The following is a 24323-nucleotide window of genomic DNA, read 5'->3' on the forward strand; positions in this document are numbered from 1 at the left end:
TAATTTTTACACTTTGTTTTCTTTTCCAAGTTGGGTCTGTGTGTTGTTTTCCATAATCTTAAGTTATTTGTCTGTATTTGTCCACATTTGTCAGAGGGCTTTTTGTTTTGCTTGCTGTATGATGAAGTAGCATGTACTGCTTGAGATGGTAAAAGCTATAGGCTCCTAAGAATAATAATCAGATTTGAAAATTGGAACAGTTAAAAGCAGTTTAACTGTTGATTTAGAATTAATCCTGGCTGGCTTTTTTAATATGCATTTATGTAAGCTCCTTACTGATCCCATCTTCTTCCACCAGATGTAGCTATAAACCAAATAGATTAACAAGTTGTAGAAATTGACCTTAAAGATACATTTGAACAAAAATAAATTGTTAATCTTCTGGATAATTTAAAAAGTTTTTGGTTGTACATAAGAAAATAATTTTATTTCTGTATTTATAATATTTAACCTGTTTTTAGGAAGTAGATATAAAATGTTTAGATCGTGCTAAAATTAAAAGTAGCCACATCTATCTGTCTATCTATCTATTTGTCTATCTAATGTGAAATAGCCAAATGTGATGATTATATAGTCCTTAAAATATAGAAAGAGAGATTGTTCAGTTACTAACCACAAAGAAGTCTTGTTGAATTACAATATTGTGTGTAATTCAAAATAAAAATGTATTGGTGAAAATACAGTTTTTTATGTATTTGAAGAGTTTTAAGCAACACTTTCTTTTCCGTCATCAGTGAGAGTCAAATCTTTAAGGCCTACTTTAGTGCCAGGCTGTCATTTCTGCTTATATTGAAAACCGAACTTCATGAGAGCAGAAGAAAAGCATTGGTATTATTCAAGATGATTAAACTCTGACTTAGTCTGAAAGGAAGGGCCTTTTCTGGCTTGAAAAGATCTTATAAAATAACGAATCCCATTCTTTATTTGTTGAACATATATGTGATTTCTCTTTTACAGTTTTGAGCAGCTATCTCTTTAGTGGAAAAAAAATGTAATAGGTACTCTTTCAAGGCAGCATTTGGCTTTTAATATTTTCAGGTTATAGGAACAGAATTTTCTGCCTTTTCTTATGAGCTAACTTTTCTTGTGCTTCTTCTGTTCTTTATCCCATGCAGAAGAGGTCTTGCTTTTTGTAGACATTAGGAGGCATAACACATATTTAGCATGAGGTTCCTTGATTTTTATATGTCTCTTCTTAGTCTGAAGTATAATTTTCACTGTTGCAATTAAAATTTTGTTTGCTTATTATTATGTCTGAGGTTGATCATGGAACCAGTAAGTTCTCTCATTGATCTGTTGCTATCTCTTTATGAGAATTCCTGTAGCTTTAGGTCACTTGTGTTGTAATTAAGTTGTTGTATGAAAATGTGTGTGTGCATGGCTGGTGGAAGGATCTGGTTTTTTGGAAGGGAAGGATGTTAGAGGTTTTTTTCCCCTTGAACTGTGCTACAGGGGAAACATACTGCTTCAGCATTATGTCACTCACTAGTCTTGGTTCATTCATTTCTTGGTTAGCTGAAACTCATGAGAATTTTGCTTTTTATTTCACTGGAAATAGAATTGCATCCATAGAATTTAACCAGTATAAGTCCACTCTGCCAAGAGGGGTAATTTCATCTTTATTTCAACACTCACCTTATATTTGTATCCTCACTGTTTTGCCAGAGGTCACCTTTGCCTGTCCCTGTAGCAAGAGTAGGAAATTGACCTGATTGAACACTGAGCTAGGAAAGAAGTGCTTGATCAGCCAGATTCATCGTGCAGTCACATGAACACTACTTCTGTCAGAGACACAAGACAGGAGTGAACAGAGGCTACTGGAACACAGTTTTTTTATATGTCATTTGCTGTTGTTTAGTGATGCTTTTATGTTGGATCAGCCTGAAATACTGTTTTCTGTAGGTGACATTCTCAGTGCCTTAACTAATGTCTCTGGACGTAAACACCCATCAACGGTTCAGGCCAAACAGCTGAAGATGTGCCTTCCTATGATGCCTGTAGTGCTTCATCTTGTGACATGCCAGGTAGATTTTTTTTTTCCCCCAAATTTGTTAAACAGAGGACAAACTCTTACAGTTTCCCAGAATCTCATTTCTGTCAATCATGATCAGAATGACTAAAATAGAGCTTTTGTTAATGCATAGATATGTTGAGTATTCCACTTATGAAACAGCATTTGATAAATGTGCATTATAAAACAACTCTAATAATAGAGGGAAATACATATTTTGTCCTCTTTTTTGTTTTTTAGTATGTGAAATAATTGTTTTACTTTTCCTGGTCATAAGATATGCATTTAATGTAATTTTTTTTTCAACTTTGGCTGGTTTCAAATAGGTATTTCGTCCCCAGATAGTCACAAAGGAGTTTCTTTTTAACTATGGCATCTTACTTGTGAGTATAAACATCTAAGTTAAATGTTTTTAAAAAATATAATTATGCATAAAATTTTGGAAATTAATGAAATAAAATCATTATATTTCTAAAACAGAGAGAGAAGTTTATTCTGAATATATATTTTAAGATTTGGTAATATTCAAAACTTCATATATAATCAGAAAACATTTTATTTAGTAATCTATTTGCTCAAAGGAAAACTCTGCACATGTTTGATAAACTCAGAATTTCCTGTGTGCTTTATTTCTGAGTAGAAAAGTTTAGCTCTAAATTACAGGGAATATTCACTCTAGAATTTCATGCTAGTATTTTATGAGTAGAAATGAAAGAGAAATTATAATCTAATCTTTATTTAAGGTATTGTTTCTTTTTGTCACCTTTTTCTTCTTGACAGTACTTCTACACTGTGTTTAGTTGATGAAAATCTGTGGAGCTAAGATATTTATCTCATGAGGACATTTTCCACTTCTTTCTGACATTAGCCATAGAAAATGAACCTTTTAGCTGTGTCATAGGATAGTACAGCAGAAATGAAGTAGTACAGTTCAAATGTCATTTCCTCGTATGAAAACAATTGTTTATGCTAAATGAGAAAAAAAGAATATACTAAAGTTGCATATCAGAGTTAAGCAAATACTTTTAAGTACATGAGTTCGTAAATGACAACTAGGTATTATCTCCAAATAGCATGATGAAATGCTTTACTACCAACAATTAGATTCAAGTTATGTGTTCAGATTCCCTTCTCTTTCTCCTTTGACTCTTTATTCCAACAAAATGTGGTTTAGTTTAACTCTACTAAAATATTTGTGTAAAAATTTGCGTTAGAATGATGAAAAAAATTTGAAACTGTAGATGTTGAATTGCAAAGCCCTTTCTCCCTTTGAAGCATTTGTAACTAGGCAGTAGATTTATTAGTAGTTTTCAATCAACCTTCTAGAATGTGAAATTTTTCTGTCAACAATATAGGCACAGCAGACCAGGTACAATGGAAGTTTTCTTTTGATGTTAGTCCAGCTTGTTTGAAATACTGACTGAGGAAGTCAGGTTAGTTATACTAGCACAGCTTTCCTCTCAAATCAAGGTGGAGCAGATTACTCAGTATTTCCTGCATCTTGTCCTGTCTCCATTGAAAAAAGGCAATTCAGAATCTTACATATAGTATTTAAATTTACACATGAAAAAGGGAGGGCAAGTATATCTGAAAAATTAATACCAAATTTAAATCCATTTTATGTAACTTTATTATGATATGACTAGTATAATTACATCTGTAAGAGTAAATATCAGGGAACAATCTGCTCTGGAAATGTGTTTAGCAACATTCCCACTGACATCTATAAAGGGACATCCGATCATCAGTCTGTATTTTTCCAAAGTACTGCGCTGTAATTGAGGCCTGTAAGACTTCAGCAAGTTAGTATTTTATTTTTTGTTTCTTTTGTTTTGTTTTGTTTTTTTCCTGATTTATTCAGTAATCTTGTTCTTAACAATAAGAAATTATGAGGAGTGGAAAGATATGTGCCTGGGTTCTGGAAGGAAAATAATAGTTATTTTCCTGTAACGGTTGTTCATTGAGAATTTTTTTTCTTGCTGCTTTGAAGTTACTTCCATCATCGCTGTAATTTACAGTAGTGTTGAGCAAAGATATTGAGAGGGAGTCGGGACAATCCTTTCATGTTTTCTGCTGTGAACAGGAGTATGTGGAGGGTACACTGGCCCCAAAGGCACAGCTAATAGCAGGCTCCTAGTGGTGTGCACAGGGCACAGACTCACCTGTAGTGAAATACACATACACCATTTCTTTCTGTTGCTTAAGAAACCCCAGATAGGTGCATTTCTTTAAATAAATAATTATTTTCCTTGTGTTTCTAATATAAAATTAAGGAAATAAGCGTTAGTAGCAAGAACAATTTTTGCACCAATTATTTTGATTTTTCTAAGTTGGTCTTGAGACTATGGTTGTGTGAAACTGTCTGAAAATGAGCAAACAAAATAATTTGCTCTCTTTCAAAATAAGGCATTTAGATATTACCTAGTAATTTTCTTCAAATGATTAGGAAGATAACTTTTTTTAATAGAAGCAGTTGTTTTTTATGACTGCTTCTGGGGTGCTTTTAAATTATGAAATATATAATTGGTTTCTAACTCTGTTTTTAATTAGAGAAGAATCCTTCAGATTTTTTTACACACTGTGAAAAAGGTAACTTGTGTAGAAGCTTCTGCGAATTTAATATGTAATAATGAAAATTTAATTGGTAGTGAAATATAAAACAACCGCCATTTTCTTAAATACTACATTAGTAAAAAAGAGCTACAAATTCTGCTGAGAATTTTCCTTCCTTAGCAAGTCTTAATAGCATGTCTTTTCCATCCCGATGAAAGAAACAGCTATGCATAGAAATAAAAGCAAAAGAATAGTGGGTCTAATTGGACAATATTTACTTAATCCCAATTATTAATATTTTATTGATCCTGTTCCTTAAAATGATAACTAATTTAGGTGATTTTAATAGAAAGTTATATACGCATTTTCACATGTATGTCCTGTGTGTAACTGCATCCATGGTGTCTGTAGTATGCATAGAGATCAAAAAGATGGTACAAATAACAGAAAATTGCATTTTCTGAAGGGTCTTTGGTCATTTTTGTGAGTTATTTTGACATAGCCACATCCAAGGTAGTTCAAAGTCTTCTAAGAAATTACTGTTAACAGTGAAGACATTTAATTGCTATCTATTTAGCTGGAAATGTTATCATTTCTAATATTGGTCACAGTAATAGTCCTTACTGTACTCCACATTTAAGTGTCCAACAGCATTACAGACTTGCAAAATTAAAACAGCTAGATCATTAGAACTTCCAGTTTTAGTTAATTATGAAAGTTTATCCTAATGTAGGTGCATTAATATTTTGTATTTACATAGTTCTTTAAAGAATTTCTGGTTGTAATTTTTCAGTGATTATGCTTCCTAATTTTTTCCTAAAGTGTTTTAACATAAATGTTGTTTCTTTTATAGGAGTTCATCAAATCAATAGATTCAGGAGAAACAAACTTGGATAGAGCAATAGGTAGGGTAACCCTATGATATTGCACTGGTTTTAGATGCAGGTATTATAACTATTTATGATGAAATGTGCTTGTTTTTACCAACAGGGCAAGCTGCATCAGAAGAATTGATTAAGACTACTTTATTGACCTTTGAAGCAGTAACAGAGCACCCTAGCTTGCTGATGAACCATCTCTTGACTGTGAGTCTGACAGCAATTTAAATAGTTGCAAGCTAATTGGCCTAATTCCATTTATAAATAGAATGTTTTGAAGATTTAGAAACTGTTTAAAATGTGGCTTAAAATGTATTGTGGTTCTATTTGACAGGAAAAGTACTTATTGTATATAGAGAATATTCAAAGAAGCAGCAAGGCATTCAGTTTACTGTATTTAGTTAAGAAACTGAAGAGAGATGAGAAGGAATTAGAGTTTAGAAATAGTGGTTCTTGATACTTGAAGTCTTTCCTCAGCTTCAATGCAAGAGTGTTGCTATATATTAGTGAAAATATCACAACATTTTATGCTTTTAACATAAACAGATGCTTTTAACAACTACGTGGCTTGGAAACCCCACCTCTGAGGACTGATTGCATTCCTTCATCCTGATGAGATCATTAATACTAGTTAATAGTATTGGGGTTTTTTGTTGCTGTTTGTTTGCTTTTTTAAGTCTAACACATTTCTTACTTTAAAATTTCATTACAATTACCAAACCCACATACTGTAAGCTTCTTACATCACTACAGTTTGTTTTCTTTGAAGTTTTTGGTTAAAAGATTCTACTTTGAGCTAAGCTAGTTGAAGGCAAAACAATTACATGAAACAGTTGTTAGCAAATCAGGAGATCTGAATGGTTGAATCAGTGTTTGGCAAATCATTGTAACCTGTACCAATTCCTTTTTTTGCTTGAATTTTCATCACCATAGTCATTGAGATGACTATTTGATTCAAATTAAAACTTATATATTTGTATTGGAATTAGGCCAAGGGCACGCACTCAATATAGCATTTATATCAAGAAAGGCATCAGCAAATAAATAAGAATGAGGGGTGTTAGGGATTGTGCTAGACAAGAATGGGTCATCTTAGAAATCAAGTGTTTTTAGAAGTTGAATGCTATTTGATGTGTGTGTTAGTTGAGTATCTAGATTATAAAGTCTTAGTAAGTGAAAATAGTAAAATTAATCCAAAATATAAATTGGAGTTTAAATAAATTTAATGGGATTTTTTTCATTGCTGCACACAAAAGAGTGGTATTCAAGAAAATGGTCCTTATGCAAAAAAACTAGCCAATTAATATTCAGAGGGGAAATAGTACAGAACTGAACAGTTTAATTTACTTTAATATGGTACAGTGTCCTAGAAAAGAAATGTTAAGTGTAGGTGAAGTATGAATGCCTGTTGATATCTCCCTGCATGCCTGTCAGCCTGCCTCTCACTATATTATATCTGCATCCTTCCGGAATCACCTCAATTTTAAAAAATAATTGCTTTACTTTGGTGAGTTATCGGTGTGTCTTATATTGACAGAAATACGTACCATTTTTTATGGGGTCCATCAGCACTGATTGAAATTGCAATACCTTGTGTCATCACATTAAGTAAAATTCCCCCATACTATGGGGGAATTTTATTTAATTCAGCTTTAATGGTCTGGGAAGTTTTCTTTGGGAGAGACAACTCCTCTTTCCAACTCTTCTTCCCCTGGGCCCATTCCCATATTCAGCCTAATGTTTTCCTGAAGCCAGGGAGAGGCTATTCTAGTCTGTGTTAAGTAACCTGTGGCACACAGTAGGGGAGTTTTAAACTATCTAGATTTCTGGGGAGCAGTTTACTTCATTTCATGTGTTGAAATTTTTAGATGTTTATTTAAAATCCATTTCAACATATCAGTTATATAGCTAGAGATAAAACTTCCTTCCTAACCAGTGCTTGTCCAGTACTTCTGACACATAACACTATTGTAGTTTCCCTGGTTTACAATAGGTATAAAAATTTTTGTCAGTCTTTGTCAATGAACAGCATTTCTTTTTTTTTTTGTTCTAAATCTATTATTACTTCACTCACTGATTTTCTTAAATAACTGTTCTTGCTAATTTAGAAGAGCCCTCCTGACACTTGGCAAATAGTCGTTCAGACGCAAAATAAAGTGGAGAAATTGCCTTGCATTTTGTATGTTAAATTCAAGAAATTGTCCATTGTAATTAATAATCTCTAACCACATCTGCCACTAGTGGTGCAAACAGTAATTAGTTTAATACTATTTACAAAGTCTAGTGTGCTAATTATACTTGAATGTACGGCATACATTACTTTAGAGGAAAGTGGTACTTCATCTTCTGTGATGCATGCAGACTATTTTTGGAATTGCTGTTGCTCGAGGGATATCTTCTAATTGCTACTGGCTGAGCATGACTGGAATCTATGAATATAAATTCCAGCATACAGCAGAACTTTGTGCTTTTTTAAAATGTTGAAGCAAGACATGTTCAAGCTTCCAGATCAATATTTAAGTATAACAGTGGTTAATAGGACACTCTGACTGGAGAGAAAATTAAATCCTAGGCTGAGCTCAGAGGCGTGGATTGCTCATTTAGACCAAGTTGTTTACAAACGGGATTTTAGGGAGTGAGGCTGGGTGAAGGCCAAAACCTTCTTGTCTTGAGAGGATGCAATTTTTTTTCTAGCGTTACTGGGACATTGCTTTAAAGTCTAATCAGAAATTAAACTAATTTCTAATAAAGTTTAATTAATGTAATAAAAAGTGGGGCTATATTGAGCAAGCAGAACCAGAAAGTTTTTTCAGTTGAGTTCTGTTTTTAGTTTAACTAAAATGGAAATTGTTTAAATTAATAGGAATTAAGGAGCAACATCTCAGTTTCTTTCCCACTTTGAGAAGAAAAGAATTGCTTGTTCTAGGTTTTAGTTCATGTTTGATTTACTTTTGTATTTGTACTTTCGACAAGGAAAATAGAATAAATTGGGTTTTTTTGTGGTCAATTTTCTGATTATCATCAACATGAAGTCAATTATTGAGGAGATTAATTTCTGTAGAGACTGACTGTATTATATATTGCAAAGTGTGATAAAGTCAATAGAAATTAATTGAAAGTGCTTAAATGAAAGTTGGCAGTGAGCAATAATTTCATTTTACATGCAGTTGTGTGCAATTTTACAAGATATAAAGTAAAGACTAACAGTAAGTGTGACTTGGCAAATTTTGACAAAACTAGATTTTTGGGTATGCAAATATGCTGATGAAAGTCATTAAGAAGAGTCTGTAGAGACTGAGGTGAAACATTAACCCCAGTTTCTTAAACTGGCATAAGTCCAACTGGTTGTTTCTTCCATCTATATAAAATGGAAAAATATTTACTAAATTCAGATACTAAGTGTTACAATAATATCGATTTTCCATTTTTTGGTAAAGTTTTAGATATAATTAACTGGAAGAATTTGTGCGGAATGTATAATTTGCATTTTTCTTTTTTGTGTTATTTATTTGCGTGAAAAAAGGACATATGCAAATTCAGAGCACTTACAGCAGTGAAGAAGCTCATGATGGCAGACAATTCCTGTGGGAGTCCTTTCTATACTCCAGCGAGCTCCCCAAAATGATCTGTGTACTGCACAGATAATCTTTTACCCAAAACATGAAAGTTGTTCTCTGGTTAAGGCAAAAGTTGTCAGCAGTGATTCTCTTCCTCAGTGTTTTAAAACTTATTTTTAAAAATCAGGATAAAATGAAAGCACCTAAAACATGATGAGTTACTTGATGGGAAGTCAAGGGAAAAGTTGTATGACAGGGAAACCTACTGTTTGACAATGTGAGAGTTATTAGTTTCAATAAAGTTGACACCACAAGGGTTAGAAACTTCTGCAAGTGCTTTTTTCTTGATTCAGCATCAGTGGTATTCTTCATCCACAGGCTGTTCTAATCTAACCACTGACACCTTAATTTTGTCAGTGTAAGCTATGACTGTATGAACATACTCTACAGAAGTTTTTCAATCACATTCTCTTTTTCAAGTAGATTAAAATAGTACACTACATGTGGCTTTCTGTCCATTAAGCTAATTCAGATGACATGAGACTTTTTTGTGAAACCAGTTCTCTAGTAATTGACATACTGAGTCAGTCAATCAGTGCTGTCTCTTCCCAGAAGTAAGAATAAGCCAAATCCTCAATGAAGATTCTGAAAACTTTTAAATAAAAATTACAGAAGTGTCATCCTTCTTCCCAATCCATTCTAATATGCATTAGATTATTTTTTTCTATAACATTCTGAGAGATTACTGGTGATATTAAAACACAGAGGCATGTGCTGTGCCTCCAGCAAATGCTTTGAGAAATTTGAAGGCAGCAAGAAGGATGATTGGGTGTTGGAGCATCTCTCTCTCTCATGAGGAAAGGCTGAGGGAGTTGGACCTGTTCAGCCTCGAGAAGACAATTGAGAGGGGACCTCATTAATGTGTACAAATATCTGAAGGGGAGGCTGTCAGAAGGATGAAGCCAGGCACTTCTCAGTGATGCTCATACCTCACTAGTAGAGTTCTTCTTGCAGAAATTACTGAACATTATGAAAACAGATGTTCTGGTTTTGGACTTCCAAAAAAGGTTTTGACAAAGTTGTGCACCAAAGACTTCAAATTCATTAGTGGCCCTACCCTCTTACCCTCAGGCTGATCAGCTTCTAACTAGTTAAAATTTATTAAGTGGATAATAGAGATAAGTTTTTAAAAATTTGGGTATTTTAAGGTGTCTTACAAAGGTTTGTTGCAACATGTGCTGCTAATCCAGAAAAGGGAATGAATAGCAAGGTGACAGAACTGACTGATGACACTAAATTATTCACAGTAGTAGAAATGGAAACTGGCACAGAAGTTGACAAAGGTTTTAAGATTTGAGCGAAAGAAAAATAAAGAGACATGCAATTCAGTACTAATAAATTATATGTAATGGACATAGGGAAAATAATTACAACTATACATATGCAGTGTCAAACTCTAACATACTTGTAACTGTTCTGGAAATCTTTCAGCATTATTTTTCTATGGAAATGTTAGCTTTATACTCAGCAGTAATCAGAAAAACAACTAGAATATTAGAAATGACTAGTAAATGACCAGACAAAAAAAGCAGAAAATATCACTGTGCCATGGTGGCATCACACATCCATAGTGCACTCAGGTCTTAAATACTGAATGCAGCTGTGGTCCTTCACTCTCACAAGAAATGAAGTTTATCAAGAAAAAGTAGAGCTCAATGATGCAAGGAGGGTCTGAGTAGATAAAAACTTCATATTGGAAACACAGTACTCCATAGTGTAGTATTATGAATGGCATGGGAAAGATGAATTGGAAATAAACACTCATGATTTTTGTAAAGTAAGAAAATGTGGATATCAAGTTAGCTGCTTTAAAATAACCAAGGATGTGTCTTCATAAAGCATAATTGAAGTGTAAAATTCAGTGCTGTAGGTATTGCACATGCTAAAAGTGTAAATACATTTAAGATAGCATGGGACAAATATATGGGAGAAAAGACTAAATGCAAAAATACAGAAAAAGTTTCTTAATTCAAGAGGTACTTTTCTAGAAACTAGGGTGTGCTTTATGCTTGGTCTATTTCTCTGACTCTTTTTGTACTCCAGCTGTCAGAAACAAGATTATCTGGTTTGAGCTATGTTTTTTTGGTTCTGTACATATGTATCATAGTTGGGAGATGTGAATGCAGTCTGTGTGGAAGTTTCTAGAATTTCATTGCTGTTTTGGGTACTGATAATAGAACAGTTATGGCAGCACAGCCTTGGAATGCCATCATTACAGAACTATACAGTGGTGGCTTTGTGCTGCTAGGGATGTATAATGAACTGGATATCAGGCTATTTAAAAGATGGTAGGAATTCATCTATAGCTATGATCATATTCAACCTATTTAGTCTGTTTAGGCTTAAAGAATAATAGTTTCCTTTTTTTGTTAAGTGATCTTAATGATAAAGACTGAGACAAAAAAACCTGTGTCTGATTTATTGTCATGCATATATGGAGATTTGATTCCACACAGGTATCAGCAGCCATTCAAAAGAAGAGGAAATGAATTCTTGTTTGAATATTTTTCTATTTATTTCAGTGCCAAAGTACTAGTACCATTCTTCTCTATACATAAATGACAGAAACATTTGCAATTTACTGGTGAATTTGTTAAAAATGTTTTATGTACTATTACACTTCAGTTTATTTCACTTTAGTAATTCCCTGCAAAATTCATATCTTCTTGATTTTTACATAAATATACCTGGTTATAAATAATCAGACAATATAAATCTTGTTTATACACATTAGTGAAAAACAGAGACCCAAATGGCATGGAGAGAAGATTAGGGTTATGGAGTTAGGAAGTATATGATTTACGGTTCATATAAAATTTAATACGTGCTTACCCTTCAGCATATGCATTCTGATACACTTTCGCATAACAAAATAATTTTCCATAGGATTAGTTCTTCATTTAGATGATATTCCCACCTCATTGAACTGACATGAGGCAAACATCTGCTATGGAGAATTCAATTCTAAACAGTTTGTTTACCAAAACTGAGGTTTGTGTTAGAAAAAGTTCAGAATAAACTGCTACAGTCATTTTAGAAATCTAAAGAATCTTGTTTACAATGACAGTTGAAAATATATTTATCTTTGAAAAGATTTATGACTGGCTTAACTACATTCACTAATGTGGGAAGACTGCTGTTAATGGTAGATTAAAGGGAAAGATTTTAAATTTTAGAAATTGAAGTTGCATCATACTTTTGTATACTGTCCTCTTAATTGGTATAAGTCCGAGTCAATGCTCCTGCTGTTGAGTGATTCATAATATCCAAGGACTCTAGGTTGCTTCAGATAATCAAGAGCTGCTTCTTTTCCTCTTTTCCGTTTCACACCTTTAATTTACCACTTACACGCGCCTTTCCATTTGAGAAGCTTTGCAGTAGGTTAAACTGGTTTCTTAGACTGAAAGATTTTAAGTACCTACAATTTTTTTCCTACCTCACTGGTATGTTATAACTGATACATTACCATTTGTAGAACAGCTTAGAAACCTACACTAATGGAGTTCCTGGAATGGAGTGTAATTTTATTATTTAGCTGAAAAGACCATGAAATATTGCAAAATTTTAAAGTGTCACAAAAGTCACTACATCTATGATATAGAGCAGTATCTTTTTAAGTATAAAGGCTATTTGTACTTGCAAGAGTAGTTTGACTTCCATACCTCAAGCAGAATCCTTTTACCTCTTTTATTGCGAGTCTGTAACAAAAACATTTTGTAGTAGTTTGTTTCAGAAATGAAAAAAGCTAAAGTAAATGAATCCCTTAATGTCAGAGATTGATTTAAGAGTCCACCAACCAGCAATGAAATAATTGCTAACTGCAGTTATTGCTGGCTAGAGGCTAACTTCAGTTAGTGACCTTTTTCATACATACTTTTAGCTTCTATAGATGTTTTTTATTAGTAGCTGCATGCGTCTAGGGAAATTTTATCTTCTCCTATTAATTACTGAAACAAAACACATGGGGGATTATAATGCAGTCTTGTTACGCCAAATCCTGTCCACAGCGTAGCGAGAATCTACACAGCAATTTTATTTGTATAAGTAAATCCTAGGACAAGGTGTGCATCCATGATGCATGCTTAAAAATTGCAGGGCTGTCCATCCATCCTCTCCCCAAAACCCAAGCATATCCTGTCTAAATAAATTACATTTTAACAGTGATTTAAGGCTTAGAAACCCTCATATAGAGAATACTAATAATACACTATTTTTGTAGCTGAGCTATAGCCTAGTTTATCATCAGTTGATTTCCAGTTGAGCTAAGCTGACTAGTCCTGAGACAAAGGATAGATTTATAACAATATCCTCATGGATAATAAAGAGTTGACTGGATTATATTTTTTCATGGTGCAAAACTTAAGTATGTAAATTTAAATTTTAGTGGAAGACTGTGTATTACCAGAAGGGAAGAAGTTCAAATATTTTCAAGACTCTGTATTAAGCTTAAGGATATTTCATTAGAGGTAGTGCATATTTCCTGATATATTTTAATTCCGTGCTGTTCTGTTTTTCATCTGAACTCTATTCAATGATTAGTTGTTGGATTAAAGCATCAGGATTAAAATACTCTAATACTCTTTTTTCTTAATATCTTACATCTGCACTGAATTTTGTATTTTAAATTTAAATTCGCTGTCAGTGAATTATACCAAAGTTACTGTTGTTTTCTATATAAAAGTACATTAATGTCTGTAATTTTGTGGCAGTCTACCAGAGAAGAATTAACTTGGTGGCTTTATAAGTGTGATTATGGCTGAATTTCCATGATTATTAATCTCTTTGATTAAGGGCTCTAGCAGCAGAATAAACATAGATGATAGTGTATCTCTGTTCTATCTTTTTTCCTCTGTGAATGATCTAAGTCACATGTTTCTAATTCTCTGTTTTAGGTTGAAGACTATATCCTCCCACCACTTGTTTCTTTGGTCCACAGTCAGAATGGTAAGTATACAGACACATCAGCTACAGTTTCCTGAATTCCACAGTTTGTTTTAATTATAGTTCAGTGTGGTCACATTCTTGGCACCTTTATTTTCAAGTGGAATGGAGACTCTTCAGCTTGCGGTTGCTCTCAGAAACCACATCACTGCTTTTAAGCCACGAGATCATGGATGAGGAGAAAGCGGAGAACCTCAACTCAAACAACAAGCTTCTGTCTCTCATTAGAGATTCACTGCTGCCTCAGTAAGTAAAATATTGCTCCTGTGTAACTTGAATATTTGATAGTCAATCCATTTTGACAGTGTGTTTAACCACCCTTTCTATGTTTAGATGGCAAAATGGAAAGAGGAATAGCAATTAACTGCTGCCAGAGTTCTTTGCCCAACATCTCCTCCTAGGTTTATTTAGTATTTTGTCATACGCAACACAAACACAATTTCTGTGTGACACTCATTTCTGATCCTGTGCCTCTGGCTGCTTTTGGCGCAAAATGGGGTTCCCTCTGGCTTTTGGACTGTGATTTAAATACTCCTCTTCATTCTTCTCATAAAGTCAGAACATTCTGACTACAACATCTTTTTTTCTATTTTGGGTATTGTACCTTTATTTAAGAGGCTCTGAAATCATATGGAATGGCATATAACTTTTTTCAAAGGAACAGTACATTATGGATTAATCCATCATTGTCCACCCAGAGTTTATTGCTTCTAAATTGCTGTCCTTTCCTGCTGCCCCAAGCAGCAGGAAAACCCTACAGCAAAGTAGTTGAAACTACAGCCTGTAGGCCAGATGTGGTCTGGAATTTCATTTACATGGTTTATGGTCAAATGAGGCCTCTTATTTTATGCTGACTTGCAGGTGACCATAAAGAGAGCTCTCTGTGTTATGCACACATTGACTGTGAGCTGGTAACATCTCTGAGTAGAGGGAAGGAACATGAGATGAGTACAGCAGTGATGAATCATCAGTTATATTTTTCATTATTCTAATAATACTACAGTGTATTTTCCTGTGTGTTCCTCAAAAGTTAATAACGGTAAATAGCTTACCCTAAGTGAGCAAATGGTTCTCCACCCCTACATTAAATAAATGGAAGAAGGCTGGAGGAATGGATGCTGGATCATGATCAGAAACACAGTGCCTTTTCCTAATATGAGACTTTCCCTTCTAATTGAGTGATGTTTTTACAGTTTGAGGACCAAAGTTTTATCCATGCAAGATGTGTAAACTTTTCTTTATGATAGAGAATTGGATGGAAATCTTAGAGTTCTGTATAGAAATTTACTTTAAACACCTTTCTTCACATTTATTTTCCTCTGGGATATGTAGAATGTATCAGTACAAATTTAAATTGGCAAGTGGAAATATTATTTTTAAAGTAGAATGTATGCATTATTAAAAGCTGTCAGATAATTTTCTTCAGACAGGGGAAGGGACCTGAAGTCAAAGAAGACAAGAGTTCTGTCCTTGTTCTGAAACTTGCCCTTTGTAGACATGTCTGTCAAATACAATGTTTCTCATTGAGCTGGGGAATGTGTGTTTGGAGGGAGGTGTCATCCTAATTACCAACTAGAAGGAAAACAGCCAGTAGACTTCTGTCTCCAAGCTTACTAGCTCAATTGAGTGGAAGGGCTTTTTGGCCTGGGATTAAATATGATCCTATGTTGGGGACTTCACTTGTGCTATCTTAGCATGCATTGTGTTGCACATGTATGAAAAAGGGTCTTGCATCAGCTCAGAATCTTGGCTCCAGGGTTTAAGTATTTCCTGAATCAGTTTCCACATCTCCTTAGTAGAGATAAGACGGGAGGTGTTCTGAGAGTCCCTGTAATCTACTTGTAAAGATAATGTAAAGTTCTATCCTAAGAAGTATGGGTTTCTTGAAAACTCTGAGTTAGAACATTTGGAGGTTGAAGAGCTTTTTTTTGCTGATATTGTTTAGTCTTTCTGTTGCTGGGTAAAGGATAGGACAAAATGTGACTCAGCTGGAGGACAGTGAAAAGAGGGGAAGTATGTGATGGCCATTGGTTCATGGGCAGTCTGTGGAGGGAAGTAGGTATTTGCACTCCTTTTGAATCTACTGAGAACTGAGAGCTGTTGAATATGGAAGGGAGGGACATCTGGGTTTAATATGAGATGTTCTTTTTACAGAAGATTGTAATCTTACACATTAGTGTGTATATTTTTTCCTGTAAATATCATCCTCAGATCAATTTGTATAAATGTAAAACTGACCCTTGAAATAGACTGTGGGTCACTATGCATCAAATATAAATAGACTTCATTTTGAGATAAATGCAGGAGTGCAGTGATTATTACTTTTCTCTCATCTTATGCATCATCAATAAAATGGTAATTTGATTGAATATTTGTGCCTTTATAGATCATAAAGTTAGTTTCCTCATAGGGTTTTGATTGATTTGGATGAAATAGTGTAATTAAATTTCAGTTCATTGAAAGATTATTTTCCTGAGGATTTCATAACCAAAATGAAACCTGCACCTATAGACAATAAATACGTGGCACATGCTTTATATCTAGATTTTTGAATCAGAAATTGAAATGTCAGCTCTATTTTGTTTTAATTCTTAACATTCCTAATTATATATCATTAAAAAATTGAGCCAGAATCAGCAAAAAAAGAGAAATGTGTAAATAAAGTTTTATTTCATTTGAAAGTTTATGTAGCTTGTTCTCAGTAGACTGCCAAGCCAATTCCGCAAATATGAAGTCCAAGATATTTGACATAATGTTCTTTTTTTCAGCGCTTAAGAGAGTCTATATCCCTAAATCTTTAGGTCCTTTTGTCTAGGTTGTTTATAGAAAAGATTGACGAATGACTCCTTACAGTGTTGTACCTGCAGTTCACAAAACCCTTATAAAATGCCCTCTACAGCTACTGTTAATAAACTGGTTTGTGTTTTGAAGTGGTAGTGAAATAGTTTGATGAGTCATTCGTTTCATAAAATATCTCAAGCATGGGTATTTTCCCTTCTGACAAGACTCATATGTTCATGGCTCCTAATGGTCTTTATTCAGGCAATGTGTTTATATTAATTGCTAAGACAATGACTCTAGTAATCTGCGTTTTCTCATGTGGTATTTGGTTTCATGGATCGCTGCACTTTCCCTTAGAAATACCCTTTACTAGTATTATATTGGGGGAGGGGAGAATAGAGTTTCAAGGAAAAGGAAATGGAGGGAGACTTTTTTTATTGAACCTCAAGGAATTAGGATGCTAAGTGTGCTAAGTAATAATAGTGTCTCTCAGATGTAATACATAGAAACCTTGCAATTGTTTAAATTGGACCCTGTTTAGGGATCATATTAGTGTTTTTATGTAAATAAATATATTTCCAAGTGTCAGATTTTTAAACTAGCATGGCTGATTAATTTGTTGCTACTCTTAGGAATACAGTTTTGTAGACTTAAATCCATGTCTTGTGCAGTGAAAGATGACTTGTGGCATCTGAGTCACCTGATAGTATCTTTGCTTGTCTTGGAAGATTTAGTCACAGAAAGAAAATATAGTCACTTTGAAAAAAAATTGCAAATAATCCCATTATGTTTGGTAGGAATATGTATTGCTCATATGTAGGGCTTTTGGAAGCAGTGCCTACTAATGTATTACAGTATTTTCTTCTTTTATTGAGGAAGAGACTTCTTACTGACCAGTGAGAAATAGTTTGCTTTGGGGAGCTGGAATCTGTTATTTGTAAAGGAGAGAGTTTAATCACTAAAGGCCTGAAGCCAACACTGACTTCTAACAGATAATTGTGTGGATACTCTGATGTGGTTTGCAACTCTACAGTGGCACATTCAACTACATAGTAGCCATGACACGTTGCCCGCAGACTGTGCGCTTGTGTAGCAATGTTAGCCCCTGTGAGGGAACTCTCAGAGGCTACAAGACAGCATGGTTGGTGTGGTTCTCCCTCCTCATCATAGACCAGGAAAGCACCTCATCTCCTCCTAGATTTCCTTACGGCATAAATCAGAGTGCTGAGTTGTGGTGCCTGCAGAGAGGGGAAGAGCTAACACACAGTAGGGTACATGCCAGCATGAAGGGGGTGGGAGGTGATCCACATTCCTCAGTTCAGGCAGCCCTAGGGACCTCAAGATATGAAGTAAACTTTTCAGTGATTTGCATCATTCCCTCTCCCTCTGCCAGAAACTACAATTTTTTCTTTTTGTGGAAGCATTTTGCTGCTTGTAACATGATAACCTACCACGTTTTCCTACAGTTCATCCTCTCATTTGTTCTTGATTAATTCTTCATGGTTTTTCTTTTGAAAAGGAAAATATTTATATTTCCTGTTCTATTACTTCCATGTATTTAGAGTAGTGCTATTTGAAATCAAAGACAGTGTTTTGACATGGCTCAGTGTGTGTTTTTCATGCGTACCTCTTTCTCATTTCCATCATTGTCTCCTACTGCTATCCACATACATTTTGATTTAAACACAGAAAGATTAGCCCTATTTGTTGGGTGGGCATCACTGGATTGTTAGTAGCAACAGCAAGGTCCATTTTTTTTTTTCAGCAGGCTGTTTTCCCTTACCAAGATTTCCATGAGGTGATACTTGGAAGAGGTTTTTCTTATAGTTTTATTTTCTGCCATAGATCTCAGTAAACATTGTTTTGGAGTACTTTTATATTCTTCTGGTCCATGTTGCTTGGAAAATGGAAGTATGCTATGGGGAAAGCAATATTTTTTGAAATTTGAGATAAAATATAAAACTCAACATGAGTTTTTCTCAATTTTGAGAAAAATCATGTTGTATACAAAATATAGAGCCTAATCATAGATAAGTTGATCGATCATCTTCCTGACCACCCAATAAATCTTGTGCTTGATATTTTGAGGCTCAGTTTCTATTTGTCTCTTGAAGAATACATATTTTAATGTGTAAAATATTTAATATAGATCAATTAATGTCCTATGCATGTAGACAAGATTACTGATTTATAAATATATTTTAATATAGTTTATAGTTATAAAACATGCATGTGTTATATATATAGCCTCCACATATATATATATGCATATATATGCACACATGCAAATATATTATTATACATTTTATAATTATATATCTTTCTCTAAAAATATGTTCTCTTATTAATGCTGCTTTTCAAGTTAATCTGATGCTGGTTTAAAAATAGTGTTTCTAAGTGAGTCTTGTTTGTTGCTTTGTACAATTTCAAATGGCCTTGAACAGTATTTCCATTGTAGTTACAAAGTTTGGAAATGGGAAATGATAAATTTTTAATGTCAACTTTTTGGATGTGTATCTCTTGACTTTTTTTTCTCCAATGTTTCTGCCACTTTCCCACCTTGCCTTTCAGGTACGAGCACCTTCTGGTGGCTCCGGACCCAGTGCCAATGTATGCTCTGAAACTGCTGGTGGCCCTGAGTGAGCGCAGCCCTGCTTCTGTGAGGTGGTATAACTACACATTCTCTGTTGCTCTGGGTTCTTCCTGTTTCGATTTCTGCTTTCCCATTCAGAATTAGCAATAACAGGTCTCATTACTACTGTAGTGCTCTCTGTACTACTTTGACTGGCGCTTTGATTTAGAAAAATCATTGGAGATTATTTGTTATAGACCACAATCTTACATCTTTTGTGTCACTTTTATAGGATCCTGGTTATTTTAATGCAGATTTAGCCAATGAAACACTAGAGGCAAAATCATAGGAATTTTAGCATTAAAATTATCTTTAAAAATTTTTTTAAAACTCCAAACCAAAACCAAAACGTTATCAAAATTGTTGTTCAGCTAAACATATTTGTAGCGAGGACAAAGGTGATATGTTTGTTAAAGATTTACACCAGTCAATTCCATTGAAAGCTGGTCAGTTCTCCTGCAAATATATCTACCTTTTATAGTTCCTGAGTATGAATTTTAATGTTTAGTATAGGTAGACTCATTATGTTTAGAAGTATCTTAATGTCTCTTGTTCCAAAATTTGGACTGTGACGGACAGAAAAAAAATTTAAAATTGTGTCATAGAACTTAAACTGTGTGAGTTGATAGTAATAAGGAAGGATCTCTCTGTCTTCCTGGATATGCCCCAAAAATGTGGTTATTCTTGTCATTGACCATTGTCTATTTGTGGTGTTGTGGCTAAGAGGTTGCTGAGCATTGTACTGTCTTGCTTTGATTGATTGAAATTAGCACAAGTTAAAAAAAATCATAAGGAAGGAAATTTAATTTGTTTTCCCACCTTTTAATTACAGAAGATGAAGCATCCTCTTCTAATCTTTTATGATGCTACTGGGAATGGTGCTTTAATATGCTAAGTAGACTACAAGTGAACCAGGAAATAGGGTGGCTTGAGATTTTAAATGTTCTGAATTATATAGAAAAATTTTTATTGTAAAGAGGCTATTTATGCTACTGTAGAATTTTATATATTCTAGAAGCAAATAGAACAGCTTTGCATTTTTAGAATTAACTCACAGATATTCTAGTACTTTAAGAATTATGGAGAAAACTTCTGTAACTAGAATGCTGGTTATATTTTTCCATATATATACTTTCCCTACTGAATTTGCTTTATTTCAGGAATCAGGCATATTTGCCATTATGCTCAATGTAGGTAGATTGTAGATGCACACTCATCCTCATGGTCATCTGGCATCCGACAGGAATTCTTTTCTTAATATTATTAATGACCAGCTGTGGATATTCAATGAACTATTAATCATTTGAAATACCAATATATCCAGAACCGTTATTTAAGGACTGGCCACCTGATTCCAGATTCTAACACATCTGTAATTGTTGTGTTTCTCACACACTTTATGGGTCCTCTTTTACTTTCACTAAATTATTTGTCTGGCTTTCTAAATTTGTTGGATTTCTAAAGGAGCACAGTTTAGGCAATACCCTTGGTTTGTCTTTTTCCTTATTCTTTGGCTTCCCAATAAATTTTGCAGGAAGTAGCCAATGCTTCAAAAGCATGGGAGAAGTGAATAATATAGTCATACAAATTGCTGGTGAACAAAATGGAAAACAGGTACATTCTGTAGTGAGCACTATATCACAATTGGTTCTCTTTTGGTTCAATGACTAATTAATCACTATTCATGAAGCTCAAAACTACTCAAGGCATATGCTCTTTTGCTCCTTTCATTAGACAGATGGAAAGTATCTGCAAAAATTGTGATGGGGAGCAAATAAATAACACTGGACACAAATCCTGTGGGATTTAATTTATTCTATGTGGAAAAACTCTACTGCATTATACTACTGATGAGAGTGATGTGAGCCACTGCATTGAGTCTCTGTGGCTTCCTCAAGCTTACGCTTTATCCACAACGCCTGGCTTTCAAGGATGGATGCTTTCTCCTGCAATTTTAAATGAATAAAAGCGGTGGTAGCAAAGATTGTAAAATGACAAAATACTAAGTTAGTATTTACCTTACTGTTGCAATGTATTTGGAAAATATTTATGAATAATCTTATTTTGAAGTAAAGAGTGAATTGGGAGGAGGACAAGGACTAGTGTGTTTTTATTTAGTTTGTTCCATATGATGGCTTGTTCTCAGACATGTTCACCTAACAGATTCTCGCTTCCTTGCTCTCTTTTTATTAATTCTACCAATTTTCCTGCATCTCACACTTATTGTTCTTCTTGCCATCAGCTCAGTTTTCACCTGTGTGCTCCAAGATAGAGGCATCTGCATTTGAGCAGTTCTTGTTTTAGCACTTGAAAGGAGACAGATGCACTACATTTTTTTGCTTCCTTTTTTCCATAGCTGATACTAAAATTAGCTAAATTGTGCTAACAGGGGAAAGACATTTCATCTTCTTTTTCCTATTTTTGGACATTTCTGTTTTCTATTTCAGGTTGTTTGTTATATATGGCATAGACACAGGTATTTGAATACAATTATATTTTGGATGTTTTTTAAGCTTATGATAAAATACTGTAGTTACAATATGTATTTTGAATACATACTGTATTAGCATTTTGTAAGAATACAGAAAATACTTTTGTATTTTGTAATCTTTGCCATTTCTCCACTGCTGAGGTAATTTTTAACATTCTCTGTTGTGGGAGCTCTTCCACTCCATTGCTTTTCAATTTAGCAGTGAAAAACTCTAGTGATATCCCATTAGTGTGCTGCAGAATTAGATTTCTCACCAATGTAAGTTCCCTCTTCAGTAAGATGGTAGCTGTAAAAAACCCCAACTTTAATGTGTTTTTGTGGACACTTTAAGTATTTGGACATCTCATCATATCAGCATCCACAGGAAGAAATGCAATTTCAGAAAAGGATAAGTGGTTTTTTGTCTGTTTTGACCTGAATGGGTTAGAGTATAATTGAATCAGGTACTCTTTTGTACCTGCTTTTACATCACACAACAATTGCTGTCTGATACAACCTCACTTAGAGTTTGTTTACTAAGTAAATAGCAGATATTGGAAGAATATCTGAGCTTTGAACAGAATTTGTCCATCAGTTGCCTATTTTATACTTGGCTCAAAGCAAATAGCCTGGCCTTAAACCTTTTATTGCTCTCCTAAATACCTATTGCCTTGTCTTCTTAAGAAATTTTAGTGTTTTGTGAAAAGAAAAAAAAATTGTGGACATTAAAAACAGTGTGAGAATTAATAGCAGAGTTCATATTTAGCTATATTGAGAGTGCCGATTTTAAAAGAAATCACTAACACTAAGGAAATTTGTAGCTTCAGTTAATGATTCATTTCTGGACTACCATAAATTTGCCTTAGACTTTTTTTTCCCCTCTGTGTTAATTGCTCTTGATGGATTGTACCTATGTGAAGAGTTTTTGCAGGAATAGAACTTGTCACAGTGGGAGTAAATGTCTGCAGCAGGATGAGGTCTGATTTAACTATGCAAATTCTGCATTCGGAAAGAACAGTATCATAGGTACCTTGTCCTTTTGTGTGTTTACCAATTTAATGTATAGATTATATGTAAGGATAGTAAGTCAGACATCATCTATAAAGGGTAGGGTTTTTTGGTTCCTGCTTTGAGTCTTTTATGTTGTTTTGTTGTGGCCTGTAATGATCAGATTGCTAGTTTCTTTCTAGAGGAGGAATTTATGTGTATTTCTTAGTTTCTCTTAAAACTAAGAATATGATATACCTATACCTACATGATAGACCAATTACCTGCTCTTAAATGTTTTGCTCTTAAATGATTATTATTAGAGATTCTATACCATATTACTCCAGGAAACTTTTACTGGATTGTGATTCTTAACTTGGGTTTTGACCCTCCAGAGAACCTTACAAAATGTAGCTGTGTGCTCTCTTAGGTAGCTACTGAGCCTGTTTTTAGTCAGAAACTAATAGCATTTGATGACATTAATGTATCTGAAAGCTAAACCTTCTAAACGATGGAGTCTGAATTTTATGGGTTGCTAAAATAAGACAATTTTGGTTGCAAGGAAGGGAGACAGTAAAAGTAATAGAAGAGAAGAGGGGGGAATGTCAGATATTGCATCAGATAATGATGATGGAAGTGGGACACATTCCAGTATTCCATTAAGGTCATTTCCTGAGGGAGAAGCACTTAACTAGAAACTAATGGTAAGGCACCCTTCTTACATGTATGGTGAAGGACAGGGGACCAAATTAAGCAACCTTTCTCACCTCCTGTCCTTAAAATAAATTTTCTAGTCAAACATTAGTCACTACTCTAAGAAAGGGGAAAAGGCATCAGAAACCGAAACAGCAAAGTGCTAAAGAGCACCAACAAAAAAATCTGCTGCTTCTAAATGCCACAGATCTAGTACCTGTGAAGACGATGGATGGATCAACCTTGTACATTAAAGCATATTGTCTTGATTATTAAATTAAAATAACTGTTGTAGTGTCATTGGAATCATCCAGGAATGGTCCAGTTTTCAAACTTCATTTATGCTACTTTTTGTACCCATGCATTATCTATTGAAGACCATTAAATAGTTTAGAGTTGTGGAGTTGGTGTTAGTAATGACTTTATCATCTTTTCATACATGATGATGATCTATATCAGCATTTAGTTACATTTCAATATATTCTGAATGGGTCTAAAATCCTTGCACTTGATTTCAAAAAACAGTAAAAAACACCCAAAAAATTCCAAACCAAAATCAGACTCCTTGAAGTTCAATGTGGTGCTTTTAATTGTTAGAGTTTTGATTCCGTTCATGACCATTTGTTAGCATTGTGCATAGATTGTCTTCCTGCTGTGGTTTCTTTGCCATGATACTAGAGTACTAGTGCTTTAGTGCTTTCATTGTGAATTGATTCATGTGGTTTTATATTAAGTGCTTTAAAAGGACTTTGATCTTCTC

The 24323-nt window shown here is 34.1% G+C and overlaps 1 protein-coding gene across 9 annotated transcripts in view; it reads left to right on the forward strand.

The window, feature by feature from the left end:
- Positions 1 to 24323, forward strand: part of ULK4 (unc-51 like kinase 4) — a 214300-nt gene that overhangs the window by 74179 nt on the left and 115798 nt on the right. For 7 of the 9 annotated variants that reach the window (XR_014849839.1, XR_014849840.1, XM_085051341.1 and 4 more), the window contains 8 exons: positions 1903 to 2024; positions 2338 to 2394; positions 4562 to 4600; positions 5418 to 5469; positions 5555 to 5649; positions 13952 to 14003; positions 14102 to 14246; positions 19353 to 19445. Coding sequence is in view for 7 of the 9 variants with exons in the window: in XM_085051341.1 (XP_084907467.1) it covers positions 1903 to 2024; positions 2338 to 2394; positions 4562 to 4600; positions 5418 to 5469; positions 5555 to 5649; positions 13952 to 14003; positions 14102 to 14246; positions 19353 to 19445 (655 nt within the window). In the remaining 2 variants the exon portion in view is untranslated. The remainder of the gene's footprint in view (positions 1 to 1902; positions 2025 to 2337; positions 2395 to 4561; positions 4601 to 5417; positions 5470 to 5554; positions 5650 to 13951; positions 14004 to 14101; positions 14247 to 19352; positions 19446 to 24323) is intronic. The other 2 variants (XM_085051342.1, XM_085051337.1) reach the window with 1 other exon arrangement.

Source organism: Lichenostomus cassidix, chromosome 2 (genome assembly GCF_008360975.1).
Source record: "Lichenostomus cassidix isolate B80296 chromosome 2, HeHo_3.0, whole genome shotgun sequence".
Lineage (NCBI taxonomy): Eukaryota > Metazoa > Chordata > Aves > Passeriformes > Meliphagidae > Lichenostomus > Lichenostomus cassidix.